General features: G+C 36.2%; 1 protein-coding gene across 1 annotated transcript; it reads right to left on the bottom strand.

The window, feature by feature from the left end:
• Positions 1-485: 485 nt before the first annotated feature.
• On the bottom strand, positions 486-4,938 carry LOC104903263 (DNA-binding protein S1FA). The gene is made up of 3 exons (XM_048636261.2): positions 4,708-4,938; positions 4,558-4,608; positions 486-1,126 (listed from the first exon to the last, which is right to left on the bottom strand). The coding sequence occupies exons 2-3, from the start codon at positions 4,558-4,560 to the stop codon at positions 917-919; spliced, it is 213 nt and encodes a 70-aa protein (XP_048492218.1). The 5' UTR covers positions 4,561-4,608; positions 4,708-4,938; the 3' UTR covers positions 486-916.
• Positions 4,939-19,046: the final 14,108 nt, after the last annotated feature.

The raw sequence follows: 19,046 nt of genomic DNA on the forward strand, positions 1-19,046 counted from the left end.
ATGATATGGGAAAAGTTATTCCGTACCAAATATGGGAGAATACTTTCTCAAAAGAAGGGTGGCAACCAAGGGGAAGGAGGAAGGAGAGAGAGGAAAGAGAAAGAATTTAAAAACTAGAAAAAAAAAAAAAAAAACCAAATTCTTTTATTTGTTAACAGGACACAAGTAATTTAACTGGTTTAGAAAAGATGAGTACTAAAGTTGTACTTTTAGCAGATGACTTAAAAATTAACTTACTTGTGACAATTTTTTTATAAAAAAAATCAGGTCATCGGTAAACTTGAATCACTGAAAAATAAATCAAACTTAGGATCGACACAAACAGATACCAAAAACCTGATTTCCCCAAACCGGAGATATATCGTGTTACTTTGTAATTTGTATTAGAGACAAGGCGTTACTCGAGATTGTTTAAGAAAAGGTTGTCAATCCTTGTTTGATGTTTCTACCCAAATAACGCAGGTACACAAGATCAGAGCATAAACTTGACACTAACACACAATTGTTCCATTCGATAAACAAATCTTAACACATATTATAGCTTCGGGTCAACACTAAGTGCTCAAGCAGAGTGAACAAAACTACCCAAAATTACTAGAAAACACTTCCCGAGTCCCAACATCTTTACACCAACAAGACAAGAACAATCAGCCTATCACATTGAAGCTACCGTGCTTGATCACTAGGATGAAAGCTAAACCAGCTTTTTTGCGAAAACATAATCAAGCTTAAAGACCCTGCTTATTAAGGAAACTTGAGATTTTATAAAGTCCTCGTACTAACCACTGAATTACCCGATGCTAACCTGTGACTAACTACAAAAAGACTCAAAACTCGATTTAGAGTTGCATGGAAACAAATTATATAAAAAAAACCCCGAAGCAGCGATTTAGATTTGCTTGAAGACCATGAATATTTACTCTCCTGGAGGTGCAACACCTTGCTTGAGCTTCTCCCTCTTCATCTTCTTCTTTGAAACGGGCTTCTTCTTCTTTGGTGGCAAGTTTTTCTGAGCATAGGTGTAAAGTATGTAGTTTCCAACTAGGAAGGTTAATAGAAGTCCTCCAACAACCAACAGAACGATGAGGCCTGGATTGAAGCCTTTAGCTTCAGCTTCATTAACTGCCTGTTCATAGGAAAAAAAAAATGTCTTAAACACACACCAGCAAAGTCAAGAGAGAGTCTTGAGGTAGGGCATTAAAGAGTGAAAAAAAATGTGACACACAGAAAGAAGAGACCAGTTCATTCTTGGAAAAGTTGCATTTTCTCAATGGCTAAGGAGTTCTCTTTTGAAACATATATTAATACCAGTATAAAGCTTCATATACAAGGATTAGAAAAAATATTGCTGCCCTGTTCCCAAATGTGCAAATAAGGGCATCACTACGCATAGTTGAACTCCATGGAGCTAACTAAAAAAATTGTTGGCATCTCCATGTTCCCCGCGTGTAGGATTACTACGTTCACTCTCTGCTAAAAGGTCGCTTAAGTTGCACATAGCTTACGATATTACGCCAGCTGACCTGCCTCTAATCATAGCTTACTAATTTCTCACCCTTCCTCTCTTTCAACAACCACTTTGCTAAAGTAGCAAACTAAATGAGGGTTAAGTACTTAAGTTTACATTTTTGCATTGAACAAATGGACACTTAATGTCATTGGAGCGTTTTATAAGAAGGCCAGTAATCTCCTGTCATCCATCATCATATCCCTCCAAAGATTAGAACATTCTCCAAGCTCAGCCTAAAGAAAAACTTATAAACAGAAACTGACTGGTTAAACTGATGTGAATCCAGCAAAAGAAGTTCACTAACTGTCCTCTCATCTTATCAATAGTTACAACTATGATAAAGAAACTATTAGAGCCTTAATCCCAAACAAAACAGGACGGCTATAGACCTACATGTAATCCCCATGAGTTGCTCACATGAATCCTTCTACTCCACTCATCCATATGGCCTATCCCAGCATAGCATGATTTATTGATTCGTTTCTACGATATACTCCAAATTCTTGAAACACTCGTGGAAAGGCACATGTTGGACCACCAAGATTTCACAACATCTTGATCGCAATCCTCCTCTACCAAACTTGCACACCAGACATTCTGTTTCACTTAGACATAGCTTCACTTTTAAGTTTGTAGCTCTTGTCTCCATAAACTAAGTTATTGTTAACACCTATCAAGATCCAACCAACACAACTTAAAGCCACATCATATATGAACCTCAGCAACTCGTTCATAATTGCTCCAACGAGAACGGACTAAATGGAGATCCTTGGTCACACCAATCGTAACAGGAAGCTTGTTGACCACTCTACACCTCTTCTAACATCTATACTATTACTCATGGTGTCAAAACAAGGCCACATTGTATTGCCCGTGCCGTAAAGGTTTTCTGAACCGATATCACCCGCTTCGTAAAGTGTAAAAAAAACCGCGTTTTAGGCAAGTTCTAGAGATATCTCATGGTCTAAGCAGATATTTGGCGGTACAACAACCGCATCATCCCCGTTTCCGCAATTGTTACTGAAATCGCATTTACAAATTATGCTATTACTATTGATAGTTTATATCAAACCGTTGGGTACTCCCTCTATTTTCTTAATCTTTACCTTAGAATTTTGTGGTCAAATATTACAAACTTTGATCATGTTTGAAAGAATATACACAAGAAAAACATAGTTATATGGGATCTTGTTGAAATGTATCGATCCATGTAAAGGAGATCTCATCCTATAGGCAAGACATGCCTTCTATGCAGAAAAGCTAATAAACCATATTTACATTATAATTTTGTATTCCAATTCTAATAAAGCATATCTACATTATAAATTTGTATTCCAATAATATTATTCTTTATTTATTAATATTGCTTGCATTTAAAGCCTAAATGTGACATTATGTACTTGTATATATTAATATGACACGACTTTTATCAGGAAAAAAATGTTGCCTATAATCTGTAGTAGTTGTATCAATGACTTTCATCAACCAAGTAGCAACTAAAGTTTTGGGCATGTGACATAACACTCACTCACAACAACAGAAAAGTACATAAAACCTCCACAAAAAAATAAGAGAGAGAAGGCTCCAATAGTAGAGGATTTGTTTTGGAATTCATAACATCACACTCGCACACCAAAAAGATAATTGCAATGAAAGAAGACTAGAGGAGAGAAGTCCAAGGAGAGAAATGCCGTCGAAGGCTGATATTCGACAAGGAACAGACATCAGCATGACAGACTACATTTGGTCCCTGTCCTGAATGGAATAATGAGCCTCCTCCAATTCTCACTCAACAGTTCACATATTGCAACATAGAATTCTTATCAATTTGGGGATCTAGCTTAGGGTGTTCGCTCAAATTTGCATCATACAGATTTGTTAAATTTCATCGGAGAAAATTTGGTTTCAATTTTAAAGATCATCTAAACTCTCCAAGCCAAAAGCATCTTTGGCAAAAATACCTCCAAAGCGCTATGCCTTGCACATTACCAAAAGTGGCTGGAGGCGCACACCTTTAAGTAACCAATGTAAGTTCTAGAAACTTTGTTTTGTCATCTTTAGAAGAAAAGGAACTAAATAAAAGAACCTACTTGGGAGGGGCTGAAGGGAAAAATATAAAACAGGTCAACAGCCAACTGACAATAAACAAACCCCATGATAATTGACAGGTTAAGATGTTAAGTTACTTGAATATTGTAAATTTGTAACTGCAACACATGTTTGTTCCACACTAATATAAATTGGTGGTACTTCAGCATCCTACTTACCCAACGTCGTTTCAATTTTAAAAAGAAAAAGTTCCTATGAGAAACAAATTTAATTCATTGCTCTTCTTTTACGTAACTTTCCCAAATACTTATGAAGGAGCTATAAATCAAGCTTATCCAAATTCCAAACTTTGTTCCTCTAAACCATCCCCAATTAAAAGAACATATACAAAATCTCGTACTATCTCCGGTTTTTATTATGTGCAACGATTTGACATAAAGTAGAGAGGGAAAATGTCTAATCGTTGCAAATAATAGAAAACGGAGGTAGTATAAGACTTCCTTACAATAATTTATGGTAAGACGGGGGCAAGTTTTGGTTCTAAAGAAATTATTCATAAAGGCAAAAGGTGATCCCTTGTCGAAAAGTGACCCATTTGTCTTAAGAAGTAACAATTTGAGGGACAAAAGTGATATAATTCCAAGGTCAAATTCATCTTAAACATACACAATATCCAATAAATACAAGAAATCTCAGCAATTTTATCAGACAGTCAGCAAAAGAAGGCAGATAAGCAATAAAAACTACATGCAGGTACGATCTTCATATAAATGTACTTCACATTGAAAGTAGAGTCAACTTTGTGCATTTAGATAAATTTGTAAATGCAACTCACCCAAAACTTTCAAGGCTGAAATCCAATTCAGAAATTGAACAAGTAAAACAAGAACTATCAAAATAAGCACTAGAACTTCAAATTACTTTGAAAATTTCAGATATTTTGCCAAAATGAACAAGAACAAAGCAACGCTTAAAACACTAAAACGCATGTAAAATACCATGATCTGATCTTCCCAGAAAGGGCTGCTTCCCAACCCAGCAAAAAAAACCTGCAAATATATACAACAAAAAAAAAAAACCCAAATTAGAAAACCTTACATTCGAATAATAGAATGTAGATCTAGGTAAATTTTGAGCCGATATATCACCTCTTTTTTTGAGTCCAGAAGAAGGCAGAGCTAGATGAAGAACAATTGAGGTGAGAGAAAGCTATGGATCCGGGACGAGATGTAAGAGGATATAGATAGATAATCAGAGAAGTAATTAATTAAAAGGGTCGTGATGTGAATATGTAACGTAGTGGGGATGCAAATTGGAAGCACTTCAATTGAGTAGTTGGTTGTTTTGACCAAAATTCGGAGAAATTAGTGCCCACAGGTATAGGCTAATGTCACTTGTATCACCTCTTTTTTTACCATAGGTAAGAGAAATTAGTATAGGTAATAGGTCGTCTTATACCACATGTATAGGTTCAAGTTGTCTAACTGGTTTGCTAAATCACGTCCTACAATTTGCTGATAATGTCCATTTGTATAAAATACTGTATTTTTTATTTTTCATTTTATTTTTTCATTTTCTCCTCTTTCCTCACTTCCCCTTCTTCCATACCACCATCACCTTCATGCCCCCCCCCCTCCACAACGCCACTACCACCTCCCATAATGTTCTTTTTTTGTGAAAGAAGAGGGGAAAAAAAACCAAACAAGTTGACAAAGTTCACCACCGCTGCCACACCTCCGCCGCCGCACCACTGCACCACCACCGACACAGCACCACCGTTGTAGCCCCACACCCTCCTCTCCTCTGTTTTATTCTGTTACAGTGAATTTCTTTTTAAAAAAAGTAGGTAGGCGTCCACCATGGACGCCCCACCACCGGTGGAGACGTTCATGGCAGGCGCTCCACCACATGGTGAGGCGCCTGCCATGGACGCCTCCACCGGTGGTGGGGCGTCCATGGTGGACGCCTACCTATTTTTTGAAAAAAAAAATTCAGGAAAAAAGGGGGCGCCCACCAAGGACGCCTCCACCAGTGGTTGTAACACCCCCAAATTTCTCTCTTTTGGAAAACTTATTTTAATATAAAACTCCTTGAGAAACTTGAGAGTATTACCGCCACGTGATAACGTTAAAGGCTTTAATACTAACTACTAAGTGAACTTTAAACTAATGCAGCGGAAATAACTTAAATAACTTCTCTTTATTAATATAAACTTTATTGTACAACTATATAACAATGAAAATAAAGAAAATAAAATAACAACTCCTTGACTAATTATGATTCCTCACTAGCTCCCCATATGAAGTATGCATCAACCTGTAAAATCTGCTCACCAAAAGGGTCATCACAGGGACAAAGCCATAAAACAAAACAAAACAAAAAGCGTGTCAGTAAAAATACTGAGTACATGTATATGCGGAATATTAAACACCTTATCTAATTAAACTTTTGAAATATTTAATTTCAAAAAACCTTTCTGGATACTTGATAATACTTGTATAAAGTATATAACCTTGATAAAAATCCTTTTTCCTTGCCTAGGTATCTTGCCTAAAGTGTGCACACCCCCCAAGTTTAGTATTCCTTACTGAGTCTATTACGAGGGGAACTACCTTGTCCACATGACTTATACAAAAAGTACATGGGTAAATAATATAATAGCTACCGTTCTTGCTAATAAATAACAAGCCGTGGCCTCTTTATAAATTGTGATCATAAAATCATATAACTACTAAAAATCCTTCGAAAATAATCCTCCTTTAAAAAGAATAATAATTCTTAAAACTTAGCCATATAAAGGCATAAATTAAATAACTTGTTAATATTTGAAAGCATACTAACAAGGATAGTAATAATACTAAGAATAATGATAATATTAATGTTGAAACTCTCATCATTGATAAAATATAATGACAATGAGTAAATCACGCCTTAAAGAATTAAAAAGGAAGACTGACTTTACATGACAATATAATGGCAATGGAGTATTAGATTTTCAACTTGTACATGCAAAAACTCATTAGGTGCACGACCAAACTCATATAAAACAAGAATATTATTAATCCAAAACGATAACCTTAGAAACATGATATTAAGTTTGCAAACAATTTTTAAAGATCTACCTATGCACGCACCTTGAATAATAATAACTACTAGGGAGAAGAGAAAAGGTAGGCTAAGAGGGAGAGAGAGTTTAAACTTGAGAAAAGAGATTTATTTCTCAAATTTGGTGTGAAGAATATGATGGGTGGAGACCCCTATTTATACTAGTTGGGTAAATAGGATAAGAATAGGAATAGGAACTAAAAGATAGATTTTTGAGAAAAGATAATTACTTTAGCTAGGATAAACTATCTTTTATGATAATATAGCTAGAATAGAGGAATATTCCATAAGATAAATAGTCTAGATGCTAATTAACCAAAAGATAAAACAAACAAATTTAACCAAAAGATAAGTCAAACAAAATTAACCAATTTGGATGCAACTCACTGGCGTGAGTTTGCACCGAAATTGTTTACTTTAGATTTTTTTCTTTTTTTTTTCTTTTGTAAATCCTTTTTGAAATGGTTTTTAAAATATTTTTAATTTTATTTTGAACCAACTACTTGAATGTAAAACTTAGGAAAGTTAGGCCCAAAATTCATTTGGGCTAAAATTTATTTTAAATACCCAAAACCTTTCTTATAACAGCCTTTTTAATAAAGAATAAGCCTTTTTAGTAAATAAAACCTTTTTTAAAACTAAAAATTTTCTAAAAATATAAATATTAACTTACTAAAAAATACAGAGTATTACAGTGGTGGGGGGTCCTTGGTGGGTGCCCCCCGTTTAAAAAACTTAAAAATGAAGAAAAAACAGAGGAGAGAAGAAGATGATGGTGGCGGTGTGTCGGGATACGGTGGCGGTGGTGGTGCTGTGGAGAAGAATGTGGTGGTGGTGGTGGTGGTGGTGTGGTGATGGGAACTTTTGAAATTGGAGGAGGTGGGGGTTGAGGGAATGAGTCAAGGGGGAGGAGAGAGAGAAGAAATATAAGGGTATAAATACGATATAAAAATACCGTATTTAGGGCATTAGTAGGAAATTTTAGGGTACTGTTTAGCAAAATCCTTGTCTTATGTCACTTATATCTTTTTTGAGTCTACAAGTGGGATATAAGTTTGATTGAACATCTCTTACCCAAGAATATTATCAATAAAATTCTTGCTACTCGTTTATCAGATTCTTCTTCTCCTCAGGATATTCTAGCTTGGAGCTTGAGCAACTCTGGTGTTTTTAATATTAAATCTGCTTATCGCATAAATCCCCCCAACACTTCTTTAACTTAGCTCCTTTCACCTAGAAAAAGATATGAAATTAAATCTTCCGTATAAGTACAAAATGTTAATTTCAAAAAATTTCTGTTGAAACCATATTGCTGCGGTTTTCGGTCGAAACCACAGCAATATGTTTATTTTATATTTTTCCTTTTCTTTTTACTTGATATATTGTTGCGTATGTGTAAAATCGCAGCAATATCACCGCAGCAAATAGCAATTATTCTACTAGTGTTTTAAAGAAAAAATGCAAGCTTTGGATCCCACTTGTTCGAGGTGTTTAAGATATGCTGAAGATCTTCCGCACCTAGGGGTTGGAATGAGCCAAGCCTGATCGCGAACTATTCAAGTTTGGCTCGGTCAAAGTTCGGCTCGACTCGGGTTCGACTCGATATATAAACGAGTCAAGCCCAAGCCGTCTATGGCTCGGCACCAAAGCTCATGAACATGCTCGAAAATTTCTTACTTAGGTAATATTTATGCAAATTATTAAGTGTCCCACATCGATTTCAAGGACAAACAACACCCTTATTTTCCTTTACTTATTGTTTGCCATGTCTAACTTTTCTTGATGAAGGTTATTTATACTTTGACAACATTTGACAATTTATAGGTTGCACAAATCTTATAAGCTTCTAACAAATAACTTAAACACTATCTAATTATTATGCAGTATAAAACTATTATGATCCACTAAGGTAGCTGGAAAGTTTGTTTTGGGATGGGTGGTGAGGATATTTTACGAACTGAAGTAGCTTACAAATCCTCCAGGCCAAGGCTCGTAGCTAGATGATTTTGCTTTTTAACTTCCATATGTCCCACATCGAAGGAATGACAAGTGTATTGAGAATTTAGCATTATAAATAACGGTGTATCTACAAATGTTTAGATAGTTTTAGATGTTGGGCCTAACTTAGTTGTTGGGACTGACTCTTCAGCATCCAAATCTTTAATGAATAAAAGATTTGAGTTAATAAGATTAAGTTGGACCGTAAAATTTTAAAGCCTGATTTTCTAAGTTCAACCAAGTTAGTTTCGAGCAGAGCCTTAAACGAGCTCGAGGCGAGCCTTAAACGTGCTCGAGCCGAGCCTCACATTTGAAGACACGAGCCCGAGCCGAGCTCTGCTTTTTAGGCTCGACGAGCCTCAAGCTCGAGCCGAGCGTTTTTTTCGAAACTCGAGCTCGAGCCGAGCCTAACACTATTCGGGCTCGGTTCAGCTTATTCCCACCCTTATCTGCACCTATTTCGAGATTGCGACTCTTCAAGAGCTTTATGGAATATGGTCATTAACTCTAAATAAATATTATCACATCCCTAATCTTAGAGATATTACCTCGATGACATGGCTTTATTGGCTTAATGATTGGAGTGTTGTCTTTGTTACAACTATCTGTCATATCTGGAAAATGCGAAATGAATCAGTGCTTGAAAAGAAGATAAGACATATCGCTAGGGTTTTTTACAGTTTAACTTTCAATTTGCTTGCGACTGTTAATGTCTTTCAGGGTAAAGGCAAAGCGGAGGTGGAAACAAACAAAGGAGATCAATGGTCTCTTCCAATGACAAGCTATCATAAAGTTAACACAGATGGCTGCTGGAAGGGCAATGATGTGGCAAGTGGCAAGTGGCGGATGTGTTTTCCGTCGTGATTGTGGCAACTAGTATATTGGTTATTCTTTCAGGTTTCATGCTAGGGATCCAGCCCATGTAGAACTTCTAGCGGTGAAGAAAGGTTTAGAGCTTGCTAAAGAATTTGGTTTAAAGAATATTCAGGTCGAAATAGATGCACATATCATTTTGCAAATGATCAAAGAAGTGAAAAGCTATAAGTTGCATAACCTTGGAATGCTGCTTCAGGAGGTGGCAGGAATGCTTTCTCACTATGATGATGCTCGACTTCTTCATGTTAAAAGAGCAGCAAATTCAATGGCTCACAAGCTTGCCAAATACAGATTGAAGATGCAGGATACAGAACAAACACATGTTGTTCCCCCTGGTGTTTGTTAAAGATGATTTACAGAAAGACTTAGTGGGAGTGACTATCTTGGATAAATAACTCTATCTCGTAGAGTTCTCTTGCATAAATGACTAAATTGTGGCTTCATGTAGGTTTTTGGTTAGCTAGGCTAACTTTTTTATTTGGTACTCCCTCCGTCCCAAAATATAGTTCCCATTTCCATTTTGGGTGTCCCACAATATAGTTCCCATTTCCATATTTAGTTCCACATTTTTTCGTAATTTGTCTAGAAAAATCGTGTCCCATCATTTATTTGTTTCTTGAATTTTGTTTTTTCCTTTGTTTATTCAACCAAAATGTTACAATTAATGCTCTTTCACCAATTATCTCCATTCTCTCTCCTAAAATCATCTTTTCCCATACAACATTTATTTAAATAAACAAAAAATCTTTACTATCCCAACTTGCATAAATTACCGTGAAAAAAGGAAAATGGGAACTATATTTTGGGACGGAAGGAGTAGTATTTTGGTAATGTTAGGTATTTCACTACTAAATATGATGGTTGTAATGCACTCTCTAATTAACTTATTTTGAAGCTCTCTTTACTTGTTAAAAAAAAGAAAAAATTTCTCCCAACTCTCTCTACACTCATACTCCACTCTCCCTAAAGAAAACTGACACAACTTGCTTGCTGCAAATTATTCACGTCGAAAATTGGAAAGATGATATATGTACTTCGACAATGCACTGAAATCTTTAAATGCAAAGTTCGAAAAACATACTAGACCTTTCCGAACCCACTCTCATAACTTGGTTCATTTAGTCCTAATTTTATTTATATAAATTTAAAACCTATTTAGTTCATTTAACCCAACTTTTCCCTAGTTAATCTTAAACCTAAGCTACTGATACCACTTTGTAACACCCTCCAAATTCAAATAAATATATAGTCAAATGAATATAGTTTTCAAAAATTATTTATTCAAACTTGGAGGATTTACCGCCCATTTACTCTTTAAGAGTAAACGAAAGGCTAAAAAAAAATAGATAAATTAACCCAATCATCTTAGTAAAGAGAAATTTGAAGTAAGAATACTATTACAACCAATATCTTATTTTAAACAATACTAAAATAAATAATCTCAAGATAGACAATTAAAAGAGTGATCTAGGTGTAATATCTAAGTCCTCACACGAGATCCCATCACCAAGTCCAACCTGCAAAGTAACAAAAAAGAAGACAACAAGATAGATAACTCCCAAAAACAGAAAAAATACTGATTAATTCGACTCCATCCCATCAAAATATTAATTTTAAAAATAAGTTTTGAGTTTAAAAGAAAAGGTGAACAAACAATATCAATGTTAAATATTTGGGTTCTAAAATATTTGTATTAATAACTCCAAACATAAGTCACCTAATCATATAACACTTAATCACACAATTATCAACAATAATTTTAATTAAGAGAGGAAAATATGAACGCCAGTAGGCCGGGACTAATCCCTATTACCGCCTACTTCAACAAGAGGTAGTCACCCCTAGGGCTGGCAATGAGTTGAGACACCTCGCGAGCTACTCGAACTCGACTCGGTCAAAGCTCGACTCGACAGGTTAACGATTCAAGTCGAGCAACTCAATACTCGACTCGAGAAGCTCGTGAGATACTCGAAAAAATTATATATATATATACACTTTTTATTTTTTTAAGAAATTTTAACTTTTTATGTATATAAAAATACTTGTACTTTTCTTTTTTTGAAAAAAATGAAACAAAAAAAGTATACAGAATGACCAAAAGGTAAAGTGAAGAATTTCTCCTATAAAAAACAGAGCTATATCAAAGGATGAGATTTGGTATTTCTTGATCATACAAAATCTTCAAATAATGCATATAGGTAGCTGGAAGTTGGAACTGAATTCGAGCTGGAAGAAATTTCGAGTTCGACTCCGATCTGTAACCGAGTTCGAGTTCGAGCTTGAAACGAGTCCGAGTTCGAGTTCAAGTTCGAATTCGAGTTTAGGTTTCGAGTTGGAGTTCGAGCTTGAAAATTTGAAACTCGCGAGTTTTCGAGTCGAGTCGAGTTTGGGTATGAGTTTTTGAGTTCGAGTCGAGTTTAGTCAAACTCGAGCTCGACTCGCATCATTGCCACCCCTAGTCACCCCAGTATAACCATGGTCAATATCATAGAGTCCCTAGTATGCACACCCCTTCTACTTGGATCACAACAAATAGAAGGAAGTCAACAGTTTCATATCGTATATAACAATCAACCTATAGATAGTTATACCATGATATAGGGCAACCTGTTCAACACCTTTCGGGCTTCATTACCCTCCTTAGTTTTATTAAAGGTCATAATAAACACAAGTTCTCAAGTCGATAACCATACAATTCCACAAGTTCTTTTAACATAGAATACTCTATTCATGTAGGTTCTCTACAAGAATATTCACCTACTAATACTTTAGTAATCTTTGTTCCAAAGACATCACATGATTATAACCAATTTATACTATTACCAAAATTATAATAACATACTCCAGTTTCATAGTATTATTATGAGAATCATACTCTTATAATAGTAATTACTAACTCATAAATTCATAACCCTAGTCTATAAATTATTTAATTTGTTACATACATAACCACATAATCATACAATCACATAGATAATCATTTTACAACGAAAAATAGAGTACGATGAACATCGAAATTACCTCGAGTAGCGCAGATACGAATAATAAAGTCACCCCTAGAAAGCTTCTTCTACAAAATCTTCATCTACAATAGTAAGTAAATGAACTAAATTGGTCACCTATGTAATATCCGAATTTACTAAGTTTATGAATTGAAGGTAGAAGATAATATAAAAGCTTTCACAAAAATTAATTGTCAATAGCTGAAAAAGGGTCTTTGTTCAAATTTAGAGAATGAAGAGAAAGAAAAGATAAAATAAATAATAAAAGAAAGTTACAAGTTGTATCAAAACAACTTTACTGATTCAAGGAATCAGTTAGTACGAAAAGACAAAAGGAAAAGATTAAAGAAAATGAAGGGAAAAGAAAAATAAAGTGACATAAAGTTAGTAAAGCAAGGTCAAAAGAAGGACTAAGAACTGGAACTCCAGTTCAGTTCCCACGAAAGAAAAAAAGAGCAGAAGGTCACACTAGAGAGAACAAGAAGAAATAAGAATGAAGAAAGAAGACAGAGGAAAGAAGAGAGAAGACATAAGGTGGTCGGCCAGTTAATCAACTGGTGACCGCGGCGACACGACAACAACCCTTTTTTTTCTCTGGTTTCGTTTAACAGAACATGGTGTTTCAAAAATAGGTTTCTCACCTACTAAAATTTGAAGTGAAAATTGTGCTTGAAAGAGGTGTAGAAGTCTGGTATTTATAGTCCTAGTAGAGGGAGAGAGGAACAATTCAAGAAGGAAGGAGGATCTGATTGAAACAAAGGGGGAACGTTTAAATTTGATTGAGAAGATCTTGGGGGTGGTAATTGATTGAACAATCAATTTGACAGATTTGCTTGATAAAACTGACGAAAATTTTGAAAACAATCTTTTCGCAAGATGTTTGCTTCAAAACAAAAAAAAAATTAATATTATTATTATTTTCGAAATTTAGATTTCCAAAAAAAATAATAATAAAAATAATTTATATATATATATATGTATACATATATATATATATATACATATATACAGTATACTATGTAAAAAATGAAATATCAAAATAATAATTATAATTTAATATGGATAAAATCATGAATTTCATAATTAGGAGAAATTAATTACTTAGGAGTTTTTTAAATTTCGGGATATTATATTCACTCCTCCTAAAAAGCAAAGTTCGTCCTCGAACTTAAATCGCTATGACTCTCTAAGCTAGAAGAACGAAAAGTTAGTATCACATTCTTCCCCTCATTTAAGAAGTTTCGTCCTCGAAACTCTATCATACTTGAGGAAAAAGTTCCGGATATCAGTTTTTCATGTCATCCTCAGCTTCCCAAGTTGCTTCCTCGATTTTCTGATTCGACCATATTACCTTAACTAACCTCACAACTTTGCGTCGAGTATTTCACGTTTTGGTATCTAAGATCTTAATGGGTCGGTTCTCAAAGGTATGGTTTTGATCTAATTCGACAGCTTCTGGTTGAAGGATATGGTTTGGATCATGAACATATCTGCGAAGTTGAGACACATGGAAAACATTATGGACATTGGCTAATTCCAAAGGTAATGCTAACCTATAGGCCACCTCTCCGATTCACTCCAAAACTTCATAAGGACCAATATATCGAGGGCTTGACTTCCCTTTTCTCCCAAACCGCACTACACCTTTAGTTGGGAAGACCTTGAGTAAGACTTTTTCTCCTATTTTGAACTCTAAGTCTTGCCTTTTTTACTGCGTAAGATTTTTGTCGATCTTGAGCTGCTTTCATGTGTTCTTGAATAAGTTTCACCATTTTGGTAGTGTCTTCAATCATGTCGGTCCCCAAACTCAATGATTCAATCACATCACTCCAGCATATAGGGCTTCTGCATTTTTGTCCATACAAAGCTTCATAAGTGTCATCTTTATAATTGGGTGATAACTATTATTATATGAGAATTCTATATACATCAAGTGTTCATCCCATGATCCTCCAAAGTCCATCACACACGCTCGTAACATGTCTTCGAGTGTCTGAATAGTTCTATCAGTTTGTCCATCATAGTGATGAAATGTGTACTAAACTTGAGTATGTTCCCACAGCTTCTTGAAGCTTCTGCCAGAATTTGGATAAGAATCGAGAATCCCTATCAGAAATAATATCCTTGGTTACACCATGCAATCTTACTACCTCCTTGAAATAAGCATCTGCTAGTTATTGCATTGACCATGTGTCCTTCATTGCCACAAATCTCTCTGTTTTTGTCAAACGATCTACTATAACCCAAATGGCACTCTTTCCTGACTTAGTGCTTGGCAATCCCATAACAAAGTCCATATAGATCGATTCCCATATCCATCCAGGAACCGATAAAGGTTGTAGCTTTCCACCAGGTTTCATGTGCTGGATCTTCACCTTTTGGCAAGTTAAGCATTTGGCTCTGAATTCCGCCACTTCTCGCTTTATTCTGGGACACCGAAAGTGTTGTTTGAGGTCTTCATAAAGTTTGTGTCCGCCAGGGTGTATAGAGTAATGGGAATTATGAGCCTCTTTCAAATCTTTCCTTTAGGGTTTCATCATTAGGACACACCATCTTCCCTTGTACTTTGCTATTCCTTTAGCATCACCTCAAATAAGGTGCTTGACCCCCCTCTTTCATTTTCCTCAACTTAATCAACCAATCATCGGTGCTCTGCTTTGCTTGAATTTCTTCGAAGATATTAGGCTCAATAGTGACTGCATTTAATCTAGCTTCTACATAACCATGTTCAACCACTTCTAAATAACTTGAAAGTCCTTGCATAACTCGTCGGCTAAATCAATACATTCAATGTATGACTACTCTTCTGCCTTAGAGCATCTGCGACTTTGTTTGCTTTGCCTTCGTGGTAGCAATGTCGATATCAATATCATTGATGAGTTCAAGCCAACGCCTTTGTCTCATGTTCAACTCCTTTGAGTGTAGAGATATTTTAAACTCTTATGGTCTGTGTACATTATGCACTTGACTCCATACAAATAATGTCTCCACATTTTGAGTGCAAACACAATTGATCCTAACTCCAAATCATGAGTAGGGTAATTTTGTTCATAAGGTTTCAGTTGCCTTGATGCGTATGCTACCACTTTTCCATGTTGCATCAACACACACCCTAACCCATGCTTTGAGGTGTCACTGTACACCTTGAAGCCTTTTTTTTCCAGAGGGTAAGGTCAACATTGGTGTTATTGTAAGTAGTTTCTTCAATTCTTGGAATGTTGACTCACATTGGTCGTCCCAATGAAATTTAGTGGTTTTCTTCATCAGGTTGGTGAGAGGTTGAGCAATCTTAGAAAAATCTCTAACGAATCTCCTATAGTACTAGAGGTGATCATTTTGGCCCGTTTTGTCCCGCAAAAGCTCGCTAATTCAGGCCCGAAATAGCGGGCTTTGGACACAAAAATTCGGCCCGAATTTAGGCCCGGTCCGGCCAATGGGCAAATTTTTTTAGCCACGGCCCGGCCCGCCCCTTGATCACCTCTATATAGTACCCAACAAGACCCAAGAAACTTCTAATTTCTGTAACACTTATGGGTCGAGCCCAATCGATCACTACTTGTATCTATGAGGGGTCAACAACAACTCCGTCCTTTGAAATCACATGGCCCAAAAATGCGGCTTTCTCTATCCAAAATTCACACTTTGAGAATTTGGCATACAATTTCTCTTAGGGAAGTATCTCCAAAATTTTCCTCAAATGGGCCTCATGCTCTTCCTTATCTCTTGAGAAAACTAGAATGCCATCGATGAATATGACCACGCACTTATCCAAGTACTGCTTGAAGGTCTTATTCATAAGGTCCATGAATGCAGTAGGCGCATTAGTCAGTCCAAATGGCATAACTGTGAACTCGTAATGGCCATACCTTGTTCGGAAGGCTGTTTTGGGTATATCCTCATCCGCGATTCTCAACTAATGGTATCCAGAACGCAAGTCGATTTTTGAGAATACTGCAGCACCTTTTAATTGATCGAATAAATCCTCGATTCTAGGAAGTGGGTATCTATTCTTGACAGTGACGTTGTTCAACTCCCTATAATTTATGCATAATCTTAGAGACTCGTCCTTCTTCCTAACGAACAACACTGGTGCTCCCCAGGGTGAGACACTTGGTCTTATATATCCTTTCTCTAAGAGTTCTTCTAATTGCACTTTCAATTCTCTTGTTTTTGTTAGGGCCATTCGATATGGTACTTCAGAAATAGCACGTGTTCCAGGAATTACATCGATCTTGAAATCAACTTCTCTCTCTAGTGGCATTCCTCGAATCTCTTCTTGGAGTACATCCGGGAATTCACAAACAACAAAATTTTTGGATATATCCTCATCCTCCTTACTTATATCTTTCATGTGACACAGGTACACTGTGTAGCCTTTTCTAATGTAAGTTTGAAGGTTCAAAGCTGAGCTAATTTTGATTCCAAGTGTAAAGACAACCCCTTGGTAAGATACCATATTCCCTTCTTGTCCTTTAAGAGACGCTTTTTGCTTATGACATTCAATCTTGGCCTTATATCTACTCAACTAGTCCATTCCTAAGATAACATCAAAGTCTTTCAAGGAAAACAAGATTAGATTGGCAGGTAGATCAGTTCCGCCTATGGTAATAGGAATGTCTTGAAAAAGGGTATTACATGGGACTGTAGTTCCGGTGGACGTGATAATGTCGGCTAGACACGACGATGAAGGTTCTAAGGAAAACTTTTCTACAAAGGACTTAGAAATAAAAGAATGAGACGCTCCAGAGTCAAAGAGTAAGAAAGCAGGGTTAGAGTTTACGAGAAAAGTATCCGTCACGATGTTACTGTTGGTGTCTGCTTCAGTTCTGCTCATGACGTGAATTCTGCCATAAGTTGGACGTGCACCATTTCCATTGATTTGGTTGTTGCTCTGTGTAGCATTTAGAGTGGCTTGATTACCATTGTTGTTTGGACCTTGAGGATTGGTAGGGTGATTATTGGTCTGGTATTAGTTTCGGTTGGTATTTACATTGTTGTTGTTTCCCCTATTTTGTCCATTTTGGTCATTTTGCCTATTTGTACACTGATTGGCCTTGTGTCCTGGTTCACCACACTGAAAACACTTAATTCTTTCACCTTGACATGTGAAACCAGGATGACTCTTATTGCACTTCTTATAGACAAACACTTTCTTATTATTGTCTCCTTGTCTCCTTTGACCTTGGTTGTTTTTTGGAGAATTGTTGTTGGTATAACGATCTCCTTGATGGTTACCCCCGCCATTATTTCCCCCATAGCGAGCCTTTTTCTCGTAACCTTGAGTTTGGGAGTTCCCACTTTGGTATTTCCTTTTTATTCTTCCCAATACTCCCTCTTCTCGTTTCAAAATTCTCTCCATATTGCAAGTTTTACCATAAGCCTCCATAAAAGTGGTTGAGGTACTACCGCCTAGTCTCTTTTGGATTCTAAAGCTAAGTCCATCCTTAAATTTCTGTGCTTTTGTGGCCGCATCTGGAACCATATTGCGGGAGAACCTAGCATATTCATAAAATTTTTGACCATACTCCTCTACACTCATAGTAGATCCTTGATTGAATCTAGTAAACTCACTACACTTTTGCCTTCTAATGTGTTCGGAAAAGAATCGGGACCTCATAGCAGTCTTAAAAGTGGACCAATCAAACTAGGTCCTTGAATCTCCCACCACAGATCGGCATCTTCCCGAAGGTAAAAGGTAGCATGGTCAACCTTTTGGTTGTCAGGAGTTTCATTAGAGGTGAATATTTTCTCTATATCCGCAACCATTTTTCCAACACAAGAGGATCTTCTCGACCAATGAAGGTTGGTGGTTTCAAGTTAGCAATTTTCTTAGCCATGGTTGCTTGAGATTCTTCACCGACATGGTTGTTCAGTTGGTTTTGAAGAACAACTCCAAAACTTTGGGATAGTTGTTCAAGAATTCGTAAACAAGCAGCAATTTGTTCAGAAGTCTCAGGCATGTTTTTGTTTTGGCGTGAACGTGAACGAGTATAGACATTAAATGGCATAAGCTACCTAGAAAAGATAAAACAATGGTGTGACCACCATTTATTATTCATGTAAAGTATAATGATGTGACACAATCATATAAGTTGAGCTAAGAAGAACACAACTTAAAAAATGTAAACAACTTTATTTAAATCATTCAATCATAACATCATTGTTCAACATAGCAGCTTTTGGTTCTATAAACCTTATTAAACATATTAAAATAAAAGAAAAGAAAACCTAAAGGTCATCATCATCTCCCATAGGCTCTTCTTCCTCCATAGGCTCTTCATCCTCCATATCAGACTGAGGGTGGGTAGAGGTAGGGCTTCTATCGCCTCTCCTTCATCAAACTAGAGCCATTTAAATTGAGTTGTAATGGTATTCTTCCATAGCATCAATTATAACCCTTCGTAGATACTCAATGGTCATAAACCACGATCCTCTATGCGTGTACCTCTCAAAGTTAGGTGTCTCATTAACATAAACATCACTGTATTTTATTTTGATTGCTCCTA

This window comes from Beta vulgaris, chromosome 9 (assembly GCF_026745355.1).
Source record: "Beta vulgaris subsp. vulgaris cultivar EL10 chromosome 9, EL10.2, whole genome shotgun sequence".
Taxonomy (NCBI): Eukaryota; Viridiplantae; Streptophyta; class Magnoliopsida; order Caryophyllales; family Amaranthaceae; genus Beta; species Beta vulgaris.